The 22,500-nt window shown below is 50.5% G+C and overlaps 2 protein-coding genes and 3 long non-coding RNA genes across 12 annotated transcripts in view; 3 read left to right on the plus strand and 2 right to left on the minus strand.

Annotated features, from left to right (window-relative positions):
• Positions 1-11,713, plus strand: part of CIMIP2A (ciliary microtubule inner protein 2A) — a 19,548-nt gene extending 7,835 nt beyond the window's left edge. The window contains exons 4-7 of the mRNA XM_083723186.1: positions 1,765-1,885; positions 3,348-3,442; positions 7,041-7,158; positions 11,615-11,713. Of these exons, the coding sequence (XP_083579312.1) occupies positions 1,765-1,885; positions 3,348-3,442; positions 7,041-7,158; positions 11,615-11,703 (423 nt within the window). The 3' untranslated portion in view covers positions 11,704-11,713. The remainder of the gene's footprint in view (positions 1-1,764; positions 1,886-3,347; positions 3,443-7,040; positions 7,159-11,614) is intronic.
• Positions 11,714-11,880: 167 nt separating this feature from the next.
• On the minus strand, positions 11,881-13,976 carry LOC310836381. 3 transcript variants are annotated; one of them, XR_014560062.1, is made up of 7 exons: positions 13,916-13,976; positions 13,620-13,762; positions 13,321-13,463; positions 13,086-13,164; positions 12,851-12,884; positions 12,045-12,061; positions 11,881-11,924 (listed from the first exon to the last, which is right to left on the minus strand). It is a non-coding gene; the product is annotated as an uncharacterized lncRNA (long non-coding RNA). The 3 variants fall into 3 exon arrangements; XR_014560063.1 differs by lacking the exons at positions 11,881-11,924; positions 12,045-12,061; positions 12,851-12,884 and adding an exon at positions 13,003-13,043; XR_014560064.1 differs by lacking the exons at positions 11,881-11,924; positions 12,045-12,061; positions 12,851-12,884; positions 13,086-13,164; positions 13,321-13,463 and adding an exon at positions 13,472-13,525 and having other exon boundaries at positions 13,714-13,762.
• A 332-nt stretch (positions 13,977-14,308) lies between these two features.
• LOC310836393 lies at positions 14,309-14,613 on the plus strand. Its single transcript, XR_014560075.1, has 2 exons — positions 14,309-14,470; positions 14,509-14,613. It is a non-coding gene; the product is annotated as an uncharacterized lncRNA (long non-coding RNA).
• Positions 14,614-14,886: 273 nt separating this feature from the next.
• Positions 14,887-22,500, minus strand: part of TUBB4B (tubulin beta 4B class IVb) — a gene marked incomplete at its 5' end in the record, with an annotated part of 17,335 nt that continues 9,721 nt past the window's right edge. The window contains 2 exons of one of the 2 annotated variants that reach the window (XM_083721507.1): positions 14,887-14,922; positions 17,018-18,154. In XM_083721507.1, coding sequence (XP_083577633.1) covers positions 17,059-18,153 — 1,095 coding nt within the window. In that variant the 3' untranslated portion in view covers positions 14,887-14,922; positions 17,018-17,058. Of the gene's footprint in view, positions 14,923-17,017; positions 18,155-22,500 lie in introns of those variants that run through there. The other variant, XM_083721508.1, reaches the window with a different exon arrangement.
• Positions 15,445-17,153, plus strand: LOC310836391. Of its 5 annotated transcripts, none has more exons than XR_014560070.1 (2): positions 15,445-16,010; positions 17,022-17,153. It is a non-coding gene; the product is annotated as an uncharacterized lncRNA (long non-coding RNA). The 5 variants fall into 5 exon arrangements; XR_014560071.1 differs by having other exon boundaries at positions 17,027-17,153; XR_014560072.1 differs by lacking the exon at positions 17,022-17,153 and adding an exon at positions 16,656-16,800.

Consider the following 22,500-nt stretch of genomic DNA (forward strand, 5'->3'; position numbering starts at 1 on the left):
CTGATTTTTAGATTTCTCCTTGTGGGGATTTTTGTATTTCTTCTTGGAGTTCTAGATTTTTTCCCTATTTCTAGATTTCTACTTGCAGGGATTTCTAGATTCCTCCCGATTTCTAGATTTCTCTCTAGATTTCTCCTGGCGGGGATTTCTAGATTTCCCCCCCTGATTTCTCCTTGCAGGGATTTCTAGATTTCATTTCTAGATTTCTCCTTGCAGGGATTTCTGAATGGAGGGAGCTATAGATTTTTCCTGATTTCTAGATTTCTGCTTGCGGGGAATTCTGGAATTTCCCCCCCTGATTTCTAGGTTTTTCCTGGTGGGGATTTCTAGATTTCTATCTTAGATTTCTTCTTGCAGGGAATTTCCCCTGATTTCTAGATTTCTGCTTGCGGGAATTTCTAGATTTCTCTTTGCAACGATTTCTAGATTTCTTCTTTGGGGATTTCCGTATTTCCCCCCCTGATTTCTAGATTTCTACTTGCAGAGATTTTTATTTCTTGGAGGGTTTTCTAGATTTCTGCTTGCAGGGATTTCTATGTTTTGATTTCTAGATTTCTACTTGCGGGGAATTCTGGAATTTCCCCCCGATTTCTAGGTTTTTCCTGGCGGGGATTTCTAGATTTCTCTCTATCTAGATTTCTATCTGGATTTCTTCTTGCAGGGAAATCCCCCCTGATTTCTAGATTTCTCCTTGCGGGGATTTATAGATTTTTCCTTATTTCTAAATTTCCCCCCAGATTTCTACTTTTCTCCTTGCGGGGATTTCTAGATTTTTCTAGATTTTTCAGGGGGGAATTGCTAGATTTCTAGACTTTTCTCCTTGCGGGGATTTATAGATTTTTCCTTATTTCTAAATTTCCCCCCAGATTTCTACTTTTCTCCTTGCGGGGATTTCTAGATTTTTCTAGATTTTTCAGGGGGGAATTGCTAGATTTCTCCTGGCAGGGATTTCTAGATTTTTCTTGATTTCTAGATTTCTCCTTGTGGGGATTTCTAGATTTTCCTGGCAATTTCTAGATTTCTCCTTGTGGGGATTTTTGTATTTCTTCTTGGATTTCTAGATTTTTCCTTATTTCTAAATTTCCCCCCAGATTTCTACTTTTCTCTTTGCGGGGATTTCTAGATTTTTCTAGATTTTTCAGGGGGGAATTGCTAGATTTCTAGACTTTTCTCCTTGCGGGGATTTCTAGATTTTTAATGGGAAAACTGCTGGGATTTCCAGGGTTCCGGGTGCGAAATGGGATTTTTCTAGATTTTTCAGGGGGCAATTGCTAGATTTCTAGTTTTCTCCTTGCGGCGATTTCTAGATTTTCCTAGATTTTTCAGGGGGCAATTGCTAGATTTCTAGTTTTCTCCTTGCGGCGATTTCTAGATTTTTCTAGATTTTTCAGGGGTGAATTGCTAGATGTCTAGTTTTCTCCTTGCGGCGATTTCTAGATTTTTCTAGATTTTTCAGGGGGGAATTGCTAGATTTCTCCTGGCAGGGATTTCTAGATTTTTCTTGATTTCTAGATTTCTCCTTCTGGGGATTTCTAGATTTTCCTGGCAATTTCTAGATTTCTCCTTGTGGGGATTTTTGTATTTCTTCTTGGAGTTCTAGATTTTTTCCGTCTTTCTAGATTTCTGCTTGCGGGAATTTTTGGATTTCTCTTTGCAAAGATTTCTAGATTTCTTTGGGGATTTCTAGATTTCTCCTTGCGGGGATTTTCCCGGGGGCGGAGCTTCCCTCTCACTGACCCCACCCCTCTCTGACTCCGCCCCCAGACGACCCGGATCGAGGCCACGCCCCTCCCGCCGCCCACCGAGACGACGACGGACATCTGCCGCTTTGACCGCACCCCCAAGATGGACGCCCCCAACCTGATCCAGAGGAAGGCCATTTCCGGTAGGCCCCGCCCCTTCCTCCAGAAGCCCCGCCTCCAACCAGAAATTCCTAGGTTTCTACTTACGGGGATTTCTAGATCTCTCCTTCCCACGATGTCAATCATTCAGTGGGTGGGACTAGAGGACCCTGGTCCCGCCTTCCCTGTCAATCATTCATTGGACCTGGCCCCGCCTTCAATGTCAATCATTCGTTGGACCTGGCCCCGCCCTCCCTGTCAATCATTCATTGGACCTGGTTCCGCCTTCCCTGTCAATCATTCAGATGACCCTGGCTCCGCCTTCCCTGTCAATCATTCAGTGGGTGGGACTAGAGGACCCTGGCCCCGCCCTCCCTGTCAATCATTCAGTGGGTGGGACTAGAGGACCTGGTTCCACCTTCCCTGTCAATCATTAGCTAGACCCGCCTTCCCTGTCAATCATTCCATGGGTGGGACTAGAGGACCCTGGCCCCGCCTTCCCTGTCAATCATTCAGTGGGTGGGAGTAGGTGATCCTGGTCCCGCCTTCCCTGTCATTCATTGGACCTGGCCCCGCCTTCCCTGTCAATCATTCAGTGGGTGGGACTAGAGGACCCTGGCCCCGCCTTCCCTGTCAATCATTCATTGGACTACGCTTCCCTGTCAATCATTCAGTGGGTGGGACTAGGTGACCCTGGCCCCGTCTCCCTTGTCAATCATTAGCTAGACCCGCCTTCCCTGTCAATCATTCCGTGGGTGGGACTAGAGGACCCTAGACCCGCCTTCCCTGTCAATCATTCAGTGGGCGGGACTAGAGTACCCTGGCCCCACCTTCCCTGTCAATCATTAGCTAGACCCGCCTTCCCTGTCAATCATTCCGTGGGTGGGACTAGAGGACCCTAGACCTGCCTTCCCTGTCAATCATTCAGGGATTCAGGGGGTGGGACTAGAGGACCCTGGCCCCGCCTTCCCTGTCAATCATTCATTGGACTACACTTCCCTGTCAATCATTCAGTGGGTGGGACTAGAGGACCCTGGCCCCGCCTTCCCTGTCAATCATCGTACTCCACTTCCCCGTCAATCATTCAGTGGGTGGGACTAGGTGATCCTGGTCCCGCCTTCCCTGTCAATCATTCAGCGGACCCTGGCCCCGCCTCCCCTGTCAATCATTCAGTGGGTGGGACTCGAGGACCCTGGCTCCGCCTTCCCTGTCAATCATTCCATCCCTGTCAATCATTCAGATTACCCTGGCCCCGCCTTCCCTGTCAATCATTCCGTGGGTGGGGCTAGAGGACCCTGGCCCCGCCTTCCCTGTCAATCATTCAGTGGGTGGGACTAGAGGACCCTGGCCCCGCCTCCCCTGTCAATCATTCCGTGGGTGGGGCTAGAGGACCTGGCCCCGCCTCCCCTGTCCATCATCCAGGGACTTCCCTGGGAACTCTAGTTTCCTCCTTCCTGGGAATTGTAGTTTCCCAGGCGCCCTCAAGTCGCCCTTTCCCACATGCAGGCTACACCGGCTACATCCCGCGCTTCCCCTGGATCATGGGAGAGAACTACACCACCGGGGTCAAGGACGCCATGGACGAATTCGACCGCAACCAGGTGCGCGCGCTACAACTCCCAAAAGGCGCCGGGTTCGAGGGACAAGGTCTGGATCTGGGGTCAGGTCTGGATCCAAATCTGGGTGTGGGGGGTGGAAATCCGGATCTGGGTTCAAGCTGGAGAACCCGGCGCCGTGAGCTACAACTCCCAGGCGCCCGGTTTCGAGTCTGGATCGGGATCTGGGGGGGATCCGGGTTCAAGCTGGGGGACCCGGCGCTACAACTCCCAGGGTGTCATGCGCTATAATTCCCAGGCGCCTCGGTTCTAGATTTGAAACCTGGGGAAAGGTCCGGATCCGGGTTCAAGCTGGAGGACCCGGCGCTGTCGGCGCTACAACTCCCAGGGGTGTCATGCGCTAGAACTCCCAGGCGCCCGGTTCGAGATCCGGGGATCTGGGGTCAAGTCTGGATCGGGATCTGGGGGGAATCTGGATTCAAGCTGGGGGACCCGGCGCTACAACTCCCAGGGGTGTCATGCGCTAGAACTCCCAGGCGCCTTGTTCGAGATCTGGATTTGGGGAAAAGGTCCAGATCTGGGTTCAAGCTGGAGGAGCCGGCGCTGCAACTCCCAGGGTGTCATGCGCTAGAACTCCCAAGCGCCTGGTTCTAGATCCGGATCTGGGGACAAGGTCTGGATCTGGATCTGGGGGGGAGGTCCAGATCCGGGTTCAAGCTGGGGGACCCGGCGCTACAACTCCCAGGGTGTCATGCGCTACAACTCCCAGGCGCCTCGGTTCTAGATTTGAAACCTGGGGAAAGGTCCGGATCTGGGTTCAGGCTGGAGGACCCGACACTGCTGGCGCTATAACTCCCAGACGCCCGGTTCTAGATCTGGATCCGGGGAACAGGTCCGGATCCGGGTTCAAGCTGGGGGACTCGGCGCTACGACTCCCAGGGTGCCATGCGCTATAACTCCCAGGCGCCCAGTTCTAGATTTGAAACCTGGGGAAATGTCCGGATCCGGGTTCAAGCTGGAGGACCCGGCGCTGTCGGCGCTACAACTCCCAGGGGTGTCATGTGCTACAACTCCCAGGCGCCCGGTTCTAGATCTGGGTCCGGGGAACAGGTCCGGATCCGGGTTCAAGCTGGAGGAGTTAGGGTTCCCATGCGCTATAACTCCCAGGCACCCGGTTCTAGATGCGGATCCGGGGACAAGGTCTGGATCTGGGGGTGGGAGTCCAGATCCGGAGTCAAGTCCAGATCCAGGGTCAAGCCAGATCCGGGTTCAAGCTGGAGGACCCGGCGCTGCCGGCGCTACAACTCCCAGGATGTCATGCGCTACAACTCCCAGGCGCCCGGTTCTACATCCGGATCCGGGAACTGGATCTGGGGGTGGAGGGTCTGGATCTGGGGGTGGAAGTCCTGATCCGGAGTGAAGTCCAGATCCGGGATCAAGCCGGATCCGGGTTCAAGCTGAAGGACCCGGCGCTGCCGGTGCTACAACTCCCAGGGGTGTCATGCGCTACAACTTCCAGGCACCCAGTTTTAGATCCGGATCTGGAACTCGGGGGCAAATCTGGATCCGGGTTCAAGCTGCAGGATCCGATGCCACTGCGCGCTACAACTCCCAGGCGCCCGGTTCTAGATCCGGATCCGGGGACTGGATTTGGGGTGGAAGTCCGGATCCGGAGTAAAGTCCAGATCTGGGTTCAAGCTGGAGGACCCGGCGCTGCCGGCGCTACAACTCCCAGGGGTGTCATGCGCTACAACTCCCAGGCGCCCGGTTCTAGATCTGGATCCAGGGGAAAGGTCTGGATCCGGGGAGAAGGTCTGGATCTGGATCCGGGGTCAAGTCAGGATCCTGGGAGGGGGCCAGTCTAGATGACCCGCCAACCCGCGCGCTACAACTCCCAGGCGCCTGGTTCTAGATCCAGGGACAAGTTCCGGATCTGGGGGCAAATCTGGATCCGGGTTCAAGCTGCAGGATCCGGTGCCACTGTGAGCTACAACTCCCAGGCGCCCGGTTCGAGATCTGGATCCGGGGGGAAAGGTCTGGATCCGAATCTGGGGAATAGGTCTGGATCCGGATCCGGGGTCAAGTCCAGATCATGGGAAGGGGGTCAGCCTAGATGACCCACCAACCTGTGCGCTACAACTCCCAGGCGCCCTGTTCTAGATCTGGAGGAAAGGTCTGGATCCGGAGTCAAGTCCAGATCCGGATCCGGGGTTAAGCTGGATCCGGGTTCAAGCTGGAGGAACCGGCACCGTGTGCTACAACTCCCAGGCGCCCGGTTCTAGATCTGGATCCGGGGGAAAGGTCTGGATCCGGATCCGGGGTCAAGTCCAGATCTAGGGAGGGGGTCAGTCTAGATGAACCACCAACCCGCGCGCTACGACTCCCAGGCGCCCTGTTCTAGATCTGGAGGAAAGGTCTGGATCCGGAGTCAAGTCCAGATCCGGATCCGGGTTCTAGCTGGAGGAACCGGCACCGTGCGCTACAACTCCCAGGCGCCCGGTTCTAGATCTGGATCCGGGGAAAAGGTCTGGATCCGAATCTGGGGGAATAGGTCTGGATCTGGATCTGGGGTCAAGTCCGGATCTGGGGAAGGGGGTCAGTCTAGATGACCCACCAACCCGTGCGCTACAGCTCCCAGGCGCCCTGTTCTAGATCTGGAGGAAAGGTCTGGATCTGGATCCGGGGAATAGGTCTGGATCCGGAGTCAAGTCCAGATCCGGATCCGGGGTTAAGCCGGATCCGGGTTCAAGCTGGAGGAACCGGCACCGTGTGCTACAACTCCCAGGCGCCCGGTTCTAGATCTGGAGGAAAGGTCTGGATCTGGATCCGGGGAATAGGTCTGGATCCGGAGTCAAGTCCAGATCCGGGGTTAAGCCGGATTCGGGTTCAAGCTGGAGGAACCGGCACCGTGCGCTACAACTCCCAGGCGCCCGGTTCTAGATCTGGATCCGGGGAAAGGTCTGGATCCGAATCTGGGGGAATAGGTCTGGATCTGGATCTGGGGTCAAGTCCAGATCTTGGGAGGGGGTCAGTCTAGATGAACCACCAACCCGCGCGCTACAACTCCCAGGCGCCCTGTTCTAGATCTGGAGGAAAGGTCTGGATCCGGAGTCAAGTCCAGATCCGGATCCGGGTTCAAGCTGGAGGAACCGGCACCGTGTGCTACAACTCCCAGGCGCCCGGTTCTAGATCTGGATCCGGGGGAAAGGTCTGGATCCGAATCTGGGGGAATAGGTCTGGATCCGGATCCGGGGTCAAGTCCAGATCTTGGGAGGGGGTCAGTCTAGATGAACCACCAACCCGCGCGCTACGACTCCCAGGCGCCCTGTTCTAGATCTGGAGGAAAGGTCTGGATCTGGATCCGGGGAATAGGTCTGGATCCGGAGTGAAGTCCAGATCCGGGGTTAAGCCGGATCCGGGTTCAAGCTGGAGGAACCGGCACCGTGCGCTACAACTCCCAGGCGCCCGGTTCTAGATCTGGATCCGGGGGAAAGGTCTGGATCCGGATCCGGGGGAATAGGTCTGGATCAGCATCCGGGGTCAAGTCCGGATCTGGGGAAGGGGGTCAGTCTAGATGACCCGCCAACCCGCGCGCTACGACTCCCAGGCGCTCGAACCCTGAGCCGGGTCTTTCCTCCCACAGGAAATGCTGAGGAGTCCAATGTATAGTTTTGGCAAGCGCCTGCCCAGCACCTATTGGCCGAATACCCAGATTTACACCAGCGGAGGATTGATGCCGTTTTACACCGGATTTGTGCCCAGTAAGTCGGGGGTGGACTCGAATTCGAACCCGGATTCCTGGGGTCTTGGACTGGATTCGAATCTGGATTCCTGGAGTGCTATTTTTGATTCGAACCCGGATTCCTGGGGTCTTGACTCGAATTTGAACCCGGATTCCTGGGGTATTGTCCTGAATTCGAACCCAGATTCAAACCTGGATTCCTGGGGTCCTATTTTAGATTTGAACCCGGATTCCTGGGGTCTTTACTGGGATTTGAACCCGGATTCCTGGGCAATTGACTCAAATTCGAACCCGGATTCCTGGGGTCTTTACTGGGATTTGAACCCAGATTCCTGGGCAATTGTCTCAAATTCGATCCCGGATTCCTGGGGTCTTTACTGGGATTTGAACCCGGATTCCTGGGGTATTGTCCTGAATTCGAACCCAGATTCAAACCTGGATTCCTGGGGTCCTATTTTAGATTTGAACCCGGATTCCTGGGGTCTTTACTGGGATTTGAACCCGGATTCCAGGGCAATTGACTCCAATTCGAACCCGGATTCCTGGGGTCTTGACTCAAATTTGAACCCGGATTCCTGGGGTATTGTCCTGAATTCGAACCCAGATTCAAACCTGGATTCCTGGGGTCCTATTTTAGATTTGAACCCGGATTCCTGGGGTCTTTACTGGGATTTGAACCCGGATTCCAGGGCAACTGACTCAAATTCGAACCCGGATTCCTGGGGTCTTTACTGGGATTTGAACCCGGATTCCTGGGCAATTGTCTCAAATTCGATCCCGGATTCCTGGGGTCTTTACTGGGATTTGAACCCGGATTCCTGGGGTCTTGGACTGGATTCGAACCCGGATTCCTGGGCAATTGACTCCAATTCGAACCCGGATTCCTGGGGTCTTTACTGGGATTTGAACCCGGATTCCTGGGCAATTGTCTCAAATTCGATCCCGGATTCCTGGGGTCTTTACTGGGATTTGAACCCGGATTCCTGGGCAATTGACTCCAATTTGAACCCAATTGCTGGGGTTTTGTCCGGGGTTCAAACCCGGATTGCTGGGGTTTTGCCCCGGATTCGAACCCGGATTCCTGGGGTCTCGTTCTGGATTCGAACCCAGATTCGAACCCGGATTCCTGGGGTCTTTACTGGCATTTGAACCCGGATTCCTGGGGTCCTGCTCCAGATCCGAACCCGGATTGTCCTGGGTTCAAACACAGATTGCTGGGGTTTCGTTCTGGATTCGAACCCAGATTTGAACTCGGATTCCTGGGCAATTGACTCCAATTCGAACCCGGATTCCTGGGGTTTTGCTCCGGATTTGAACCCGGATTGCTGGGGTCTTTACTGGGATTTGAACCCAGATTCCTGGGCAATTGTCTCAAATTCGAACCCGGATTCCTGGGGTCTTGACTCAAATTCGAACCTGGATTCCTGGGGTCTCGTTCTGGATTCGAACCCAGATTCGAACCCGGATTCCTGGGGTCTTTACTGGCATTTGAACCCGGATTCCTGGGGTCCTGCTCCAGATCCGAACCCGGATTGTCCTGGGTTCAAACACAGATTGCTGGGGTTTCGTTCTGGATTCGAACCCAGATTTGAACTCGGATTCCTGGGCAATTGACTCCAATTCGAACCCGGATTCCTGGGGTTTTGCTCCGGATTTGAACCCGGATTGCTGGGGTCTTTACTGGGATTTGAACCCGGATTCCTGGGCAATTGTCTCAAATTCGAACCCGGATTCCTGGGGTCTTGACTCAAATTCGAACCTGGATTCCTGGGGTCTCGTTCTGGATTCGAACCCAGATTCGAACCCGGATTCCTGGGGTCTTTAATGGGATTTGAACCCGGATTCCTGGGGTCCTGCTCCAGATCCGAACCCGGATTGTCCTGGGTTCAAACACAGATTGCTGGGGTTTCGTTCTGGATTCGAACCCAGATTTGAACTCGGATTCCTGGGCAATTGACTCCAATTCGAACCCGGATTCCTGGGGTTTTGCTCCGGATTTGAACCCGGATTGCTGGGGTCTTTACTGGGATTTGAACCCAGATTCCTGGGCAATTGTCTCAAATTCGAACCCGGATTCCTGGGATCTTGGGCTGGATTCGAACCTGGATTCCTGGGGTCTTGACTCAAATTCGAACCTGGATTCCTGGGGTCTCGTTCTGGATTCGAATCCAGATTCGAACCCGGATTCCTGGGGTCTTTACTGGGATTTGAACCCGGATTCCTGGGGTCCTGCTCCAGATCCGAACCCGGATTCCTGGGGTCCTGCTCCAGATCCGAACCCGGGTTGTCCTGGGTTCAAACACAGATTGCTGGGGTTTCGTTCTGGATTCGAACCCAGATTTGAACTCGGATTCCTGGGCAATTGACTCCAATTCGAACCCGGATTGCTGGGGTTTTGTCCGGGGTTCAAACCCGGATTCCTGGGGTTTTGCTATTACTAATATTATTATTATTACTATTACTATTATTATTACTATTATTATTAATTTCCTCTTTCCCGCCAGCCATCCGCCACAACTACGCCCAGACCTTATATTTTTTATTATTATTATTATTATTATTATTATTATTATTATTATTATTATTATTATTATTATTACTATTAATATTTCCTCTCCCCCCGCCAGCCATCCGCCAGCCATCCGCCACAACTACGCCCAGACCTTATATTTATTATTATTATTATTATTATTATTATTATTATTACTATTATTATTACTATTACTATTACTATTATTATTATTAATTTCCTCTTTCCCGCCAGCCATCCGCCACAACTACGCCCAGACCTTATATTTATTATTATTATTATTATTATTATTATTATTATTACTATTATTATTACTATTACTATTACTATTATTATTATTAATTTCCTCTTTCCCGCCAGCCATCCGCCACAACTACGCCCAGACCTTATATTTATATTTCGTCTTCTTCTTCTTCTTAATATATTATTATTATTATTATTATTATTATTATTATTATTATTATTGCTATTACTATTACTATTACTATTATTACAATTATTATTAATTTCCTCTTTCCCGCCAGCCATCCGCCACAACTACGCCCAGACCTTATATTTATATTTCTTCTTATTATTAATATATTATTATTATTATTATTATTATTATTATTGCTACTATTACTATTATTATTACAATTATTATTAATTTCCTCTTTCCCGCCAGCCATCCGCCACAACTACGCCCAGACCTTATATTTATATTTCTTCTTCTTCTTCTTAATATATTATTATTATTATTATTATTATTATTATTATTATTGCTACTATTACTATTACTATTATTACAATTATTATTAATTTCCTCTTTCCCGCCAGCCATCCGCCACAACTACGCCCAGACCTTATATTTATATTTCTTCTTATTATTAATATATTATTATTATTATTATTATTATTATTATTATTACTATTAATATTATTACTATTAATATTATTACTATTATTAATATTTCCTCTTTCCCGCCAGCCATCCGCCACAACTACGCCCAGACCTTATATTTATATTTCTTCTTCTTATTCTTATTCTTATTATTAATATATTATTATTATTATTACTATTATTATTATTACTATTAATATTATTACTACTATTATTATTTCCTCTTTCCCGCCAGCCATCCGCCACAACTACGCCCAGACCTTATATTTATATTTCTTCTTCTTCTTCTTCTTCTTATTATTATTATTATTATTGCTACTATTACTATTACTATTATTACAATTATTATTAATTTCCTCTTTCCCGCCAGCCATCCGCCACAACTACGCCCAGACCTTATATTTATATTTCTTCTTCTTCTTCTTCTTCTTCTTATTATTACTATTATTATTATTATTATTAATATATTATTATTATTATTATTATTATTATTAATATATTATTATTATTATTATTAATATATTATTATTATTATTATTATTATTATTATTACTATTATTACTATTATTATTATTACTATTTCCTCTTTCCCGCCAGCCATCCGCCACAACTACGCCCAGACCTTATATTTATATTTCTTCTTATTCTTCTTCTTAATATATTATTATTATTATTATTATTATTATTATTATTATTATTGCTACTATTACTATTATTATTATTACAATTATTATTAATTTCCTCTTTCCCGCCAGCCATCCGCCACAACTACGCCCAGACCTTCTATTTATATTTCTTCTTCTTCTTCTTAATATATTATTATTATTATTATTATTATTATTATTATTTATTATTATTATTACTATTATTACTATTATTATTATTACTATTTCCTCTTTCCCGCCAGCCATCCGCCACAACTACTCCCAGACCTTATATTTATATTTCTTCTTCTTCTTAATATATTATTATTATTATTATTATTATTATTATTATTATTATTATTATTGCTACTATTACTATTATTATTATTACAATTATTATTAATTTCCTCTTTCCCGCCAGCCATCCGCCACAACTACGCCCAGACCTTCGGCAACAGCACCCGCCAGGCCTTCTTCTCGGAGCTCCAGCGGAGGCAGCGGGAGGGTTGAAATCCAGCCAATAAAAACGAACCATCATTCATCGTCATCCAACGAGGCTTTTTATTGGCCGCCAGAAAGGGCGGAGGATGTGACGTCACAACCACAGAGAGGCGGGGTGGAGGACTGGGGGGACCTTCTAGGGAATCAACGGGAGCAGGAACAGGAGAAGAACGTCCTGGAGGACTGAGGGGGGACCTTCTAGGAAAGCAGGAAGAGCGTAGAGGGGGTTCCTTCCAAGGGGAGGTGACCTTCTAGGAAAAAGGAACATCTTGGAGGACCAAGGGGAGAGGTGACCTTCTAGGAAACAGGAGCCATTGGTTCAGGAGAAGGTCCTGGAGGACTGAGGGGACCTTCTAGGAAACGGGAACTGTCGGGAGAAGAACATCGTGGCATGGGGGACCTTCTAGGAAAGCAGGAAGAGCGTCAAGAGATTCCTTCCGAGGAGAGAGGTGACCTTCTAGGAAACAGGAACATCTTGGAGGACCGAGGGGAGAAGTGGCCTTCTAGGAAACCAACAGGAGCTGTAGAAGATCGTGGAGGACCTTCTAGGAAACCAAGAGGAGGGTAGAGGGGTTCCTTCCAAGAGGAGATGACCTTCTAGGAAACAGGAACATCTTGGAGGACCGAAGGGAGAGGTGACCTTCTAGGAAACAGGAGACATTGGTCTGGCCAGGAGACTGTCCTGGAGGACTGAGAGGTGACTGTCTAGGAAACCAGGAAGAGCATTGAGAGGTTCCTTCTGAGTTGGAAAGGTGACCTTCTAGGAAACAGGAAAATCTTGGAGGACCGAAGGGAGAGGTGACCTTCTAGGAAACCAACAGGAGCTGTAGAACATTGTGGAGGACCTTCTAGGAAAGCAGGAAGAGCGTAGAGGGGTTCCTTCCAAGGGGAGTTGACCTTCTAGGAAACAGGAACATCTTGGAGGACCGAGGGGAGAGGTGACCTTCTAGGAAACAGGAGACATTGGTCCAGGAGACTGTCCTGGAGGACTGAGAGGTGACCGTCTAGGAAACGAGGAAGAGCATTGAGAGGTTCCTTCTGAGTTGGAAAGGTGACCTTCTAGGAAACAGGAAAATCTTGGAGGACCGAAGGGAGAGGTGACCTTCTAGGAAACCAACAGGAGCTGTAGAACATTGTGGAGGACCTTCTAGGAAACAGGAACATCTTGGAGGACCGAGGGGAGAGGTGACCTTCTAGGAAACAGGAGACATTGGTCCAGGAGACTGTCCTGGAGGACTGAGAGGTGACCGTCTAGGAAACGAGGAAGAGCATTGAGAGGTTCCTTCTGAGTTGGAAAGGTGACCTTCTAGGAAACAGGAAAATCTTGGAGGACCGAAGGGAGAGGTGACCTTCTAGGAAACCAACAGGAGCTGTAGAACATTGTGGAGGACCTTCTAGGAAACAGGAACATCTTGGAGGACCGAGGGGAGAGGTGACCTTCTAGGAAACAGGAGACATTGGTCCAGGAGACTGTCCTGGAGGACTGAGAGGTGACCGTCTAGGAAACCAGGAAGAGCATTGAGAGGTTCCTTCTGAGTTGGAAAGGTGACCTTCTAGGAAACAGGAAAATCTTGGAGGACCGAAGGGAGAGGTGACCTTCTAGGAAACCAACAGGAGCTGTAGAACATTGTGGAGGACCTTCTAGGAAAGCAGGAAGAGCGTAGAGGGGTTCCTTCCAAGGGGAGTTGACCTTCTAGGAAACAGGAACATCTTGGAGGACCGAGGGGAGAGGTGACCTTCTAGGAAACAGGAGACATTGGTCCAGGAGACTGTCCTGGAGGACTGAGAGGTGACCGTCTAGGAAACCAGGAAGAGCATTGAGAGGTTCCTTCTGAGTTGGAAAGGTGACCTTCTAGGAAACAGGAAAATCTTGGAGGACCGAAGGGAGAGGTGACCTTCTAGGAAACCAACAGGAGCTGTAGAACATTGTGGAGGACCTTCTAGGAAAGCAGGAAGAGCGTAGAGGGGTTCCTTCCAAGGGGAGTTGACCTTCTAGGAAACAGGAACATCTTGGAGGACCGAGGGGAGAGGTGACCTTCTAGGAAACAGGAGACATTGGTCCAGGAGACTGTCCTGGAGGACTGAGAGGTGACTGTCTAGGAAACCAGGAAGAGCATTGAGAGGTTCCTTCTGAGTTGGAAAGGTGACCTTCTAGGAAACAGGAACATCTTGGAGGACCGAAGGGAGAGGTGACCTTCTAGGAAACCAACAGGAGAAGAACATCGTGGAGGACCTTCTAGGAAAGCAGGAAGAGCGTAGAGGGGTTCCTTCCGAGGGGAGAGACCTTCTAGGAAACCAAAGAAGAGCGTAGAGAGGTGACCTTCTAGGAAGTCTGGAGGTGATGAATGTCCTGGAGGACCTTCTGGGAAACCACAGTCAGGAGGAGGAGAACATCATGGAGGACCTTCTAGGAAACCAGGAAGAGCGTTGAGAGGTTCCTTCCGAGGGGAGCGGTGACCTTCTAGGAAGCAGGAGTCATCGGAAGAACGTTGTGGAGGACCGAGGTGACCTTCTAGGAGAGCAGGAAGAGCGTAGAGAGGTTCCTTCCGAGGGGAGAAGTGCCCTTCTAGGAAACGAGGACCTCATGGGTCACTATGGGAGGAACGTCTGAAGATGGGAGGGAACATCTGAGGAACATCTGAAGGAGAAGATGGAAGGAAACATCTGGAGAACATCTGAGGAACATCTGAAGGAGAGCCTGGGGAGAACGTGGATGGTCAGGATGGAGAGCCACCATGGAAGGAACCATCTGAGGAGCATCTGGAGAACATCATGGGTCACCATGGGAAGAACATCTGAAGGAGAAGATGGAAGGAAACATCTGGAGAACTTCTGAAGAACATGGAAGGAACCATCTGAAGGAGAACATGGAAGGAAACATCTGGAGAACATCTGAGGAACATCTGAAGGGGAAGCTGGTGAGAACATGGAAGGGAGGTGGAACGTGAGGATGGAGAGCCACCATGGAAGGAACCATCTGAGGAGCATCTGGAGAACATCATGGGTCACCATGGGAAGAACATCTGAAGGAGAACATGGAAGGAAACATCTGGAGAACATCTGAGGAACATCTGAAGGGGAAGCTGGTGAGAACATGGAAGGAAGGTGGAACGTGAGGATGGAGAGCCACCATGGAAGGAACCATCTGAGGAGCATCTGGAGAACATCATGGGTCACCATGGGAAGAACATCTGAAGGAGAACATGGAAGGAAACATCTGGAGAACATCTGAGGAACATCTGAAGGGGAAGCTGGTGAGAACATGGAAGGAAGGTGGAACGTGAGGATGGAGAGCCACCATGGAAGGAACCATCTGAGGAGCATCTGGAGAACATCATGGGTCACCATGGGAAGAACATCTGAAGGAGAAGATGGAAGGAAACATCTGGAGAACTTCTGAAGAACATGGAAGGAACCATCTGAAGGAGAACATGGAAGGAAACATCTGGAGAACATCTGAAGGGGAAGCTGGTGAGAACATGGAAGGAAGGTGGAACGTGAGGATGGAGAGCCACCATGGAAGGAACCATCTGAGGAACATCTGAAGAAGAACATGGAAGGAACCATCTGGAGAACATCTGAGGAACATCGGAAGGAGAACTTGGAGGGTCAACGGAGGGGCTGGGTGGTTGTGCTTCTTCTGAGAGGTCCTTATGGGTCCTCCTAGGCGGCCTCCTCCTCGGCGGTGGCGTCCTGGTACTGCTGGTACTCCGAGACCAGGTCGTTCATGTTGCTCTCGGCCTCGGTGAACATCTTGAGACCTCTCGGTGGGATGTCGCAGACGGAGGCCTTCACGTTGGTGGGGATCCATGAAATGAGGAGCTGGGTTCAAGGTGGAGCTGAATCCAAGATGGAAGCTGATGAGAAGATGGAAGCAAGGTGGAAGGTCAGGATGGAGAGCCACCATGGAAGGCAACATCTGAGGAACATCTGGAGAAGATGGAAGGTCACTATGGGAGGAGGAAACATCTGAAGAGCATCGGAAGGAGAGCATGGAAGGAAACATCTGAAGGACATCTGAGGAACATCTGAAGGAGAAGATGGAAGGGTCACCATGGAAGGAAACATCTGAAGAACATCCTGGTGAGGACATGGATCCAAGATGGAAGGTCAGGGTGGAGGACCACCATGGAAGGAACCATCTGAAGAACATCTGGAGACGATGGAAGGGTCACCATGGAAGGAAACATCTGAAGGACATCTTGGTGAGAAGATGGAAGCAAGGTGGAAGGTCAGGATGGAGAGCCACCATGGAAGGAAACATCTGAGGAACATCTGAAGGAGAACATGGAAGGAAACATCTGAAGAACATCCTGGTGAGGACATGGATCCAAGATGGAAGGTCAGGATGGAGAACCACCATGGAAGGAACCATCTGAGGAACATCTGAAGAACCTGGCAAGAACATGGAAGGTCCGGATGGAGAGCCAACATGGAAGGAACCATCTGAGGAACATCTGAAGGAGAACATGGAAGGAACAACCTGAAGAACATCTGAGGGAGAAGATGGAAGGAAACATCTGAAGAACATTGGAAGGAGAAGATGGAAGGCCAACATGGAACATCTGAAGGAGAAGGTGGGTCACCATGGAAGGAAACATCTGAAGAACCTCTGAGGAACATCTGAGGAACATCAGGAGAACATGGGTCAACGGAGGGGTGGGGATGGGTGGTTGTGGTAGTTATGGGTCCTCCTAGTTATGGCTAGTTATGGCTCTCGGCCTCGGTGAACTCCATCTCGTCCATGCCTTCTCCCGTGGAACGTCCAAGGTGGAACGTCAGGATGGAAGATCACCATGGAAGGAAACATCTGAAGGACATCTGATGGAGAACATGGAAGGAACCATCTGGAGAACATCTGAAGGAGAAGCAGGTGAGAACATGGAAGCTCAGGATGGAGAACCACCATGGAAAGAAACATCTGAAGAACATCTGAAGAACATGGAAGGTGACCATGGAAGGAAACATCTGACGGAGAACATGGAAGGAAGCATCTGGAGAACATCTGAAGGACATCTTGGTGAGAAGATGGAAGCAAGGTGGAAGGTCAGGATGGAGAGCCACCATGGAAGGAAGCATCTGAGGAACATCTGAAGAGGAACCTGGTGAGAAGATGGAACTTTGAAGCAAGGTGGCACGTCAGGATGGAGGGCCACCATGGAAAGAAGCATCTGAAGAACATTGGAAGGAGAACAATGGGTCACCTTGGGAGGAAACATCTGAAGAGGAACCTGGATCCAAGGTGGAATGTCAGAACGGAGAACCATCACGGAAGGAAACATCTGAAGAACTTCTGAGGAACATCTGAAGAACATGGGTCAACGGAGGGGAGGGGATGGGTGGTTGTGGTAGTTATGGGTCCTCCTAGGCGGCCTCCTCCTCGGCCTCCTCCTCAAACTCCCCCTCCTCCTCGGCGGTGGCGTCCTGGTACTGCTGGTACTCCGAGACCAGGTCGTTCATGTTGCTCTCGGCCTCGGTGAACTCCATCTCGTCCATGCCTTCTCCCGTGTACCAGTGGAGGAAGGCCTTCCTCCTGAACATGGCCGTGAACTGTTCGGAGATCCTCTTGAAGAGCTCCTGGATGGCGGTGGAGTTGCCGATGAAGGTGGCGGACATCTTGAGACCTCGGGGCGGGATGTCGCAGACGGCCGTCTTGACGTTGTTGGGGATCCACTCCACAAAGTAGGAGGAGTTCTTGTTCTGGACGTTCAGCATCTGCTCGTCCACCTCCTTCATGGACATCCTCCCTCGGAAGACGGCGGCCACCGTGAGGTAGCGCCCATGCCTCGGATCACAAGCGGCCATCATGTTCTTGGCGTCAAACATCTGCTGGGTCAACTCGGGGACGGTCAAGGCCCGATATTGTTGACTACCTCGGCTGGTCAAGGGGGCGAAGCCGGGCATGAAGAAGTGGAGGCGGGGGAAGGGGACCATGTTGACCGCCAGCTTGCGGAGGTCGGCGTTGAGTTGGCCGGGGAAGCGGAGGCAGGTGGTGACTCCGCTCATGGTGGCCGAGACCAGGTGGTTGAGGTCTCCGTAGGTGGGCGTGGTCAACTTGAGGGTCCGGAAGCAGATGTCGTAGAGGGCTTCGTTGTCTATGCAGTAGGTCTCGTCGGTGTTCTCCACCAGCTGGTGGACCGAGAGGGTGGCGTTGTAGGGTTCCACCACCGTGTCGGAGACCTTGGGCGAGGGGACCACCGAGAAGGTGTTCATGATGCGGTCGGGGTATTCTTCTCGGATCTTGGAGATGAGGAGGGTCCCCATGCCGGAACCCGTGCCGCCGCCCAGGGAGTGGGTCAGCTGGAAGCCCTGGAGGCAGTCGCAGGACTCGGCCTCCTTGCGGACCACGTCCAGGACCGAGTCCACCAGCTCGGCCCCCTCCGTGTAGTGGCCCTTGGCCCAGTTGTTGCCGGCCCCGCTCTGGCCTACAAGGGGAGAAGATGGGGTCATGGTCATCATCAGCATCATCACCACGTTAGCTTGAAGACCATCATCAGGATCATGACCATCATCATGATCATGACCATGGCTATCATCATCATCATGGCCATCAACATCATCATGACCATGGCCTTCATCATCAGGTTCAACATCATCATCATGTCCATCATCATCATGATCACATCAGCTTGAGGACCATCATCCTCATCAGTATCATGACCATCATCATGACCATGGCCTTCATCATCATCCTCCTCCTCACCACCATGTCCATCATCATCATGACCATGGCGTTCATCATCATCATCATCATCACATCAACTTGAGGACCATCATCATCATCCTCATCATCAGGATCATGCCCATCATCATCATCATCATCATCATCATCACATCAACTTGAGGAACATCATCATCATGACCATGGCCTTCATCGGTCATGATGATGATGATGATGATGAAGGCCATGGTCATTTTGATCCTTGTCCTTCATCATCATCATCATCCTCATCATCAGGATCATGCCCATCATCATCATCATCATCACATCAACTTGAGGACCATCATCATCATCATGGCCATGGCCTTCATCATCATCATCATCATCACCATTTCCTTCATCGTCATCATCATGACCATGGCCTTCATCATCATCATGTCCATCATCATCATCACATCAACTTGAGGACCATCATCATCATCATGACCATGGCTTCATCATCATCACCATGTCCTTCATCGTCATCATCATGACCATGTCCATCATCATCATCATGACCATGGCCTTCATCATCATCATGTCCATCATCATCATCACATCAACTTGAGGACCATCATCATCATCATGACCATGGCTTCATCATCATCACCATGTCCTTCATCGTCATCATCATGACCATGTCCATCATCATCATCATGACCATGGCCTTCATCATCATCATGTCCATCATCATCATCACATCAACTTGAGGACCATCATCATCATCATGACCATGGCCTTCATTATCATCATGACCATGGCCTTCATCATCAAGTCCATCACCATCATCATCATTATCACATAAACTTGAGGACCATCATCATGGTCATCATCATCATCATCATCATAAAGACCACCACCATCATCATCATCATGACCCCCATCACCATCCCACCGGTCTCCTCCACCAACAGGTCTCCCCTCAAGGTGGCCTTGTAGGCTTCCACCACCATGTCGGAGACCTTGGGCGAGGGGACCACCGAGAAGGTGTTCATGATGCGGTCGGGGTCTTCTTCTCGGATCTTGGAGATGAGGAGGGTCCCCATGCCGGAACCCGTGCCGCCGCCCAGGGAGTGGGTCAGCTGGAAGCCCTGGAGGCAGTCGCAGGACTCGGCCTCCTTGCGGACCACGTCCAGGACCGAGTCCACCAGCTCGGCCCCCTCCGTGTAGTGGCCCTTGGCCCAGTTGTTGCCGGCCCCGCTCTGGCCTACAAGGGGAGAAGATGGGGTCATGGTCATCATCAGCATCATCATGGCCTTCATCATCATGGTCATCATCCTATCAAATTGAGGGCCATCATCGTCATCATCATGGCCATCATCATCAGTATCATGGTCATCATCATCAAGACCATGGCCTTCATCATCATCATCATGTCCATCATCATCATCATCATGGCCATCATCATCATCAGGATCATGCCCATCATCATCATCATCATCATCATCTCAACTTGAGGACCATCATCAAGATCATGACCATGGCCTTCATCATCATCATGACCATGGCCTTCATCATCATCATGTCCATCATCATCATCATGACCATGGCCTTCATCATCATCATGTCCATCATCATCATCATCATGTCCATCATCATCATCATCAGGATCAGGCCCATCATCATCATCATCAGGATCCTGACCATCATCATCATCAGGATCATGCCCATCATCATCATCATCATCACATGAACTTGAGGACCATCATCAGGATCATGTCCATCATCACCATCACATCAACTTGAGGACCATCCTCATCATCATCACATCAGCTTGAGGACCATCCTCATCATCATCAGGATCATGCCCATCATCATCATCATCAGGATCATGCCCATCATCATCATCATCATCATCTTGAGGACCATCAGGATCATGCCCATCATCAACATGACCATGACCTTCATCATCATGACCATGGTCTTCATCATCATCATGTCCATCAACATCATGACCATGGCCTTCATCATCATCAACAGGATCATGCCCATCATCATCATCACATCAGCTTGAGGACCATCCTCCTCCTCATCAGGATCATGCCCATCATCATCATCACATCAACTTGAGGACCATCCTCATCATCATCACATCAGCTTGAGGACCATCCTCATCATCATCAGGATCATGCCCATCATCATCATCATCATCAGGATCATGCCCATCATCATCACTATATCAACTTGAGGACCATCACCATCATCAGGATCATGCCCATCATCATCATCATATCAACTTGAGGACCATCATCAGGATCATGACCATCATCAACATGACCATGGCCTTCATCATCATGACCATGGTCTTCATCATCATCATCATCATCATGTCCATCAACATCATGACCATGGCCTTCATCATCATCAACAGGATCATGCCCATCATCATCTCAACTTGAGGACCATCATCAGGATCATGACCATGGCCTTCATCATCATCATCATCATCACATAAACTTGAGGACCATCATCATCATGGTGATCATCATCATCATGACCATCATCATCCTCATCATGACCATCATCCCATCGGTCTCTCCCCTCAAGGTGGCCTTCTCTATGATCCCTCGCAAGGGGGTGAGGCTGGAGGACCTCGGGAGGTCCCTTCCCTCTCTATGATCCCCTCAGAAGCGCCTGGAGAGGTCCCGTCCCTCTCTATGATCCCTCGCAAGGGGGTCAGGCTGGAGGACCTCGAGAGGTCCCTTCCCTCTCTATGATCCCCTCAGAAGCGCCTGGAGAGGTCCCATCCCTCTCTATGATCCCTCGCAAGGGGGTGAGGTTGGAGGACCCAGAGAGGTCCCTTCCCTCTCTATGGCCCCCTAAGAAGCATCTGGAGAGGTCCCGTCCCTCTCTATGATCCCTTGCAAGGGGGTCAGGCTGGAGGACCTCGGGAGGTCCCTTCCCACTCTTTGGTCCCCTAAGAAGCGCCTAGAGAGGTCCCATCCCTCTCTATGATCCCTCACAAGGGGGTGAGGTTGGAGGACCTAGGGAGGTCCCTTCCCTCTCTATGATCCCCTAAGCACCTGGAGAGATCCCGTCACTCTCTATGATCCCTCGCAAGGGGCTGAGGTTGGAGGACCTCGGGAGGTCCCTTCCCTCTCTATGATCCCCTCAGAAGCACCTGGAGAGGTCCTGTCCCTCTCTATGATCCCTCGCAAGGGGGTCAGGCTGGAGGACCTCAGGAGGTCTCATCCCTCTCTATGGTCCTGTAATAACCCACTGGAAGACCTAGAGAGGTCTCTCTCTATGGTATCTTGTATAGGGGTCCAGCTGGAGGACCTAGGGAGGCCCCTTCCCACTCTATGGTCCACTCAGAACCACCTGGAGAGGTCCCGTCCCTCTCTATGATCCCTTGCAAGGGGGTCAGGCTGGAGGACCTTGGGAGGTCCCTTCCCACTCTATGGTCCCCTCAGAACCACCTGGAGAGGTCCCGTCCCTCTCTATGATCCCTTGCAAGGGGGTCAGGCTGGAGGACCTCGGGAGGTCCCTTCCCACTCTATGGTCCCCTCAGAACCACCTGGAGAGGTCCCGTCCCTCTCTATGATCCCTTGCAAGGGGGTCAGGCTGGAGGACCTCGGGAGGTCCCTTCCCACTCTATGGTCCCCTCAGAAGCACCTGGAGAGGTCCAGTCACTCTCTATGATCCCTCACAAGGGGGTGAGGCTGGAGGACCTCGGGAGGTACCTTCCCTCTCTATGGTCCCCTCAGAAGAACCTGGAGAGGTCCCATCCCTCTCTTTGGTCCCTCACAAGGGGGTGAGGCTGGAGGACCTAGGGAGGTCCCATCCCTCTCTATGATCCCATCAGAAGCACCTGGAGAGGTCCCATCCCTCTCTATGATCCCTCACAAGGGGGTGAGGCTGGAGGACCCAGAGAGGTCCCTTCCCTCTCTATGGCCCCCTAAGAAGCGCCTAGAGAGGTCCCATCCCTCTCTATGATCCCTCGCAAGGGGGTAAGGCTGGAGGACGTAGGGAGGTCCCTTCCCTCTCTATGATCCCCTAAGAAGCACCTGGAGAGGTCCTGTCCCTCTCTATGATCCCTCACAAGGGGGTGAGGCTAGAGGACCTAGGGAGGTCCCATCCCTCTCTATGATCCCCTCAGAAGCACC

Source organism: Podarcis gaigeae (genome assembly GCF_964106915.1).
Source record: "Podarcis gaigeae genome assembly, chromosome: Z".
Lineage (NCBI taxonomy): Eukaryota > Metazoa > Chordata > Lepidosauria > Squamata > Lacertidae > Podarcis > Podarcis gaigeae.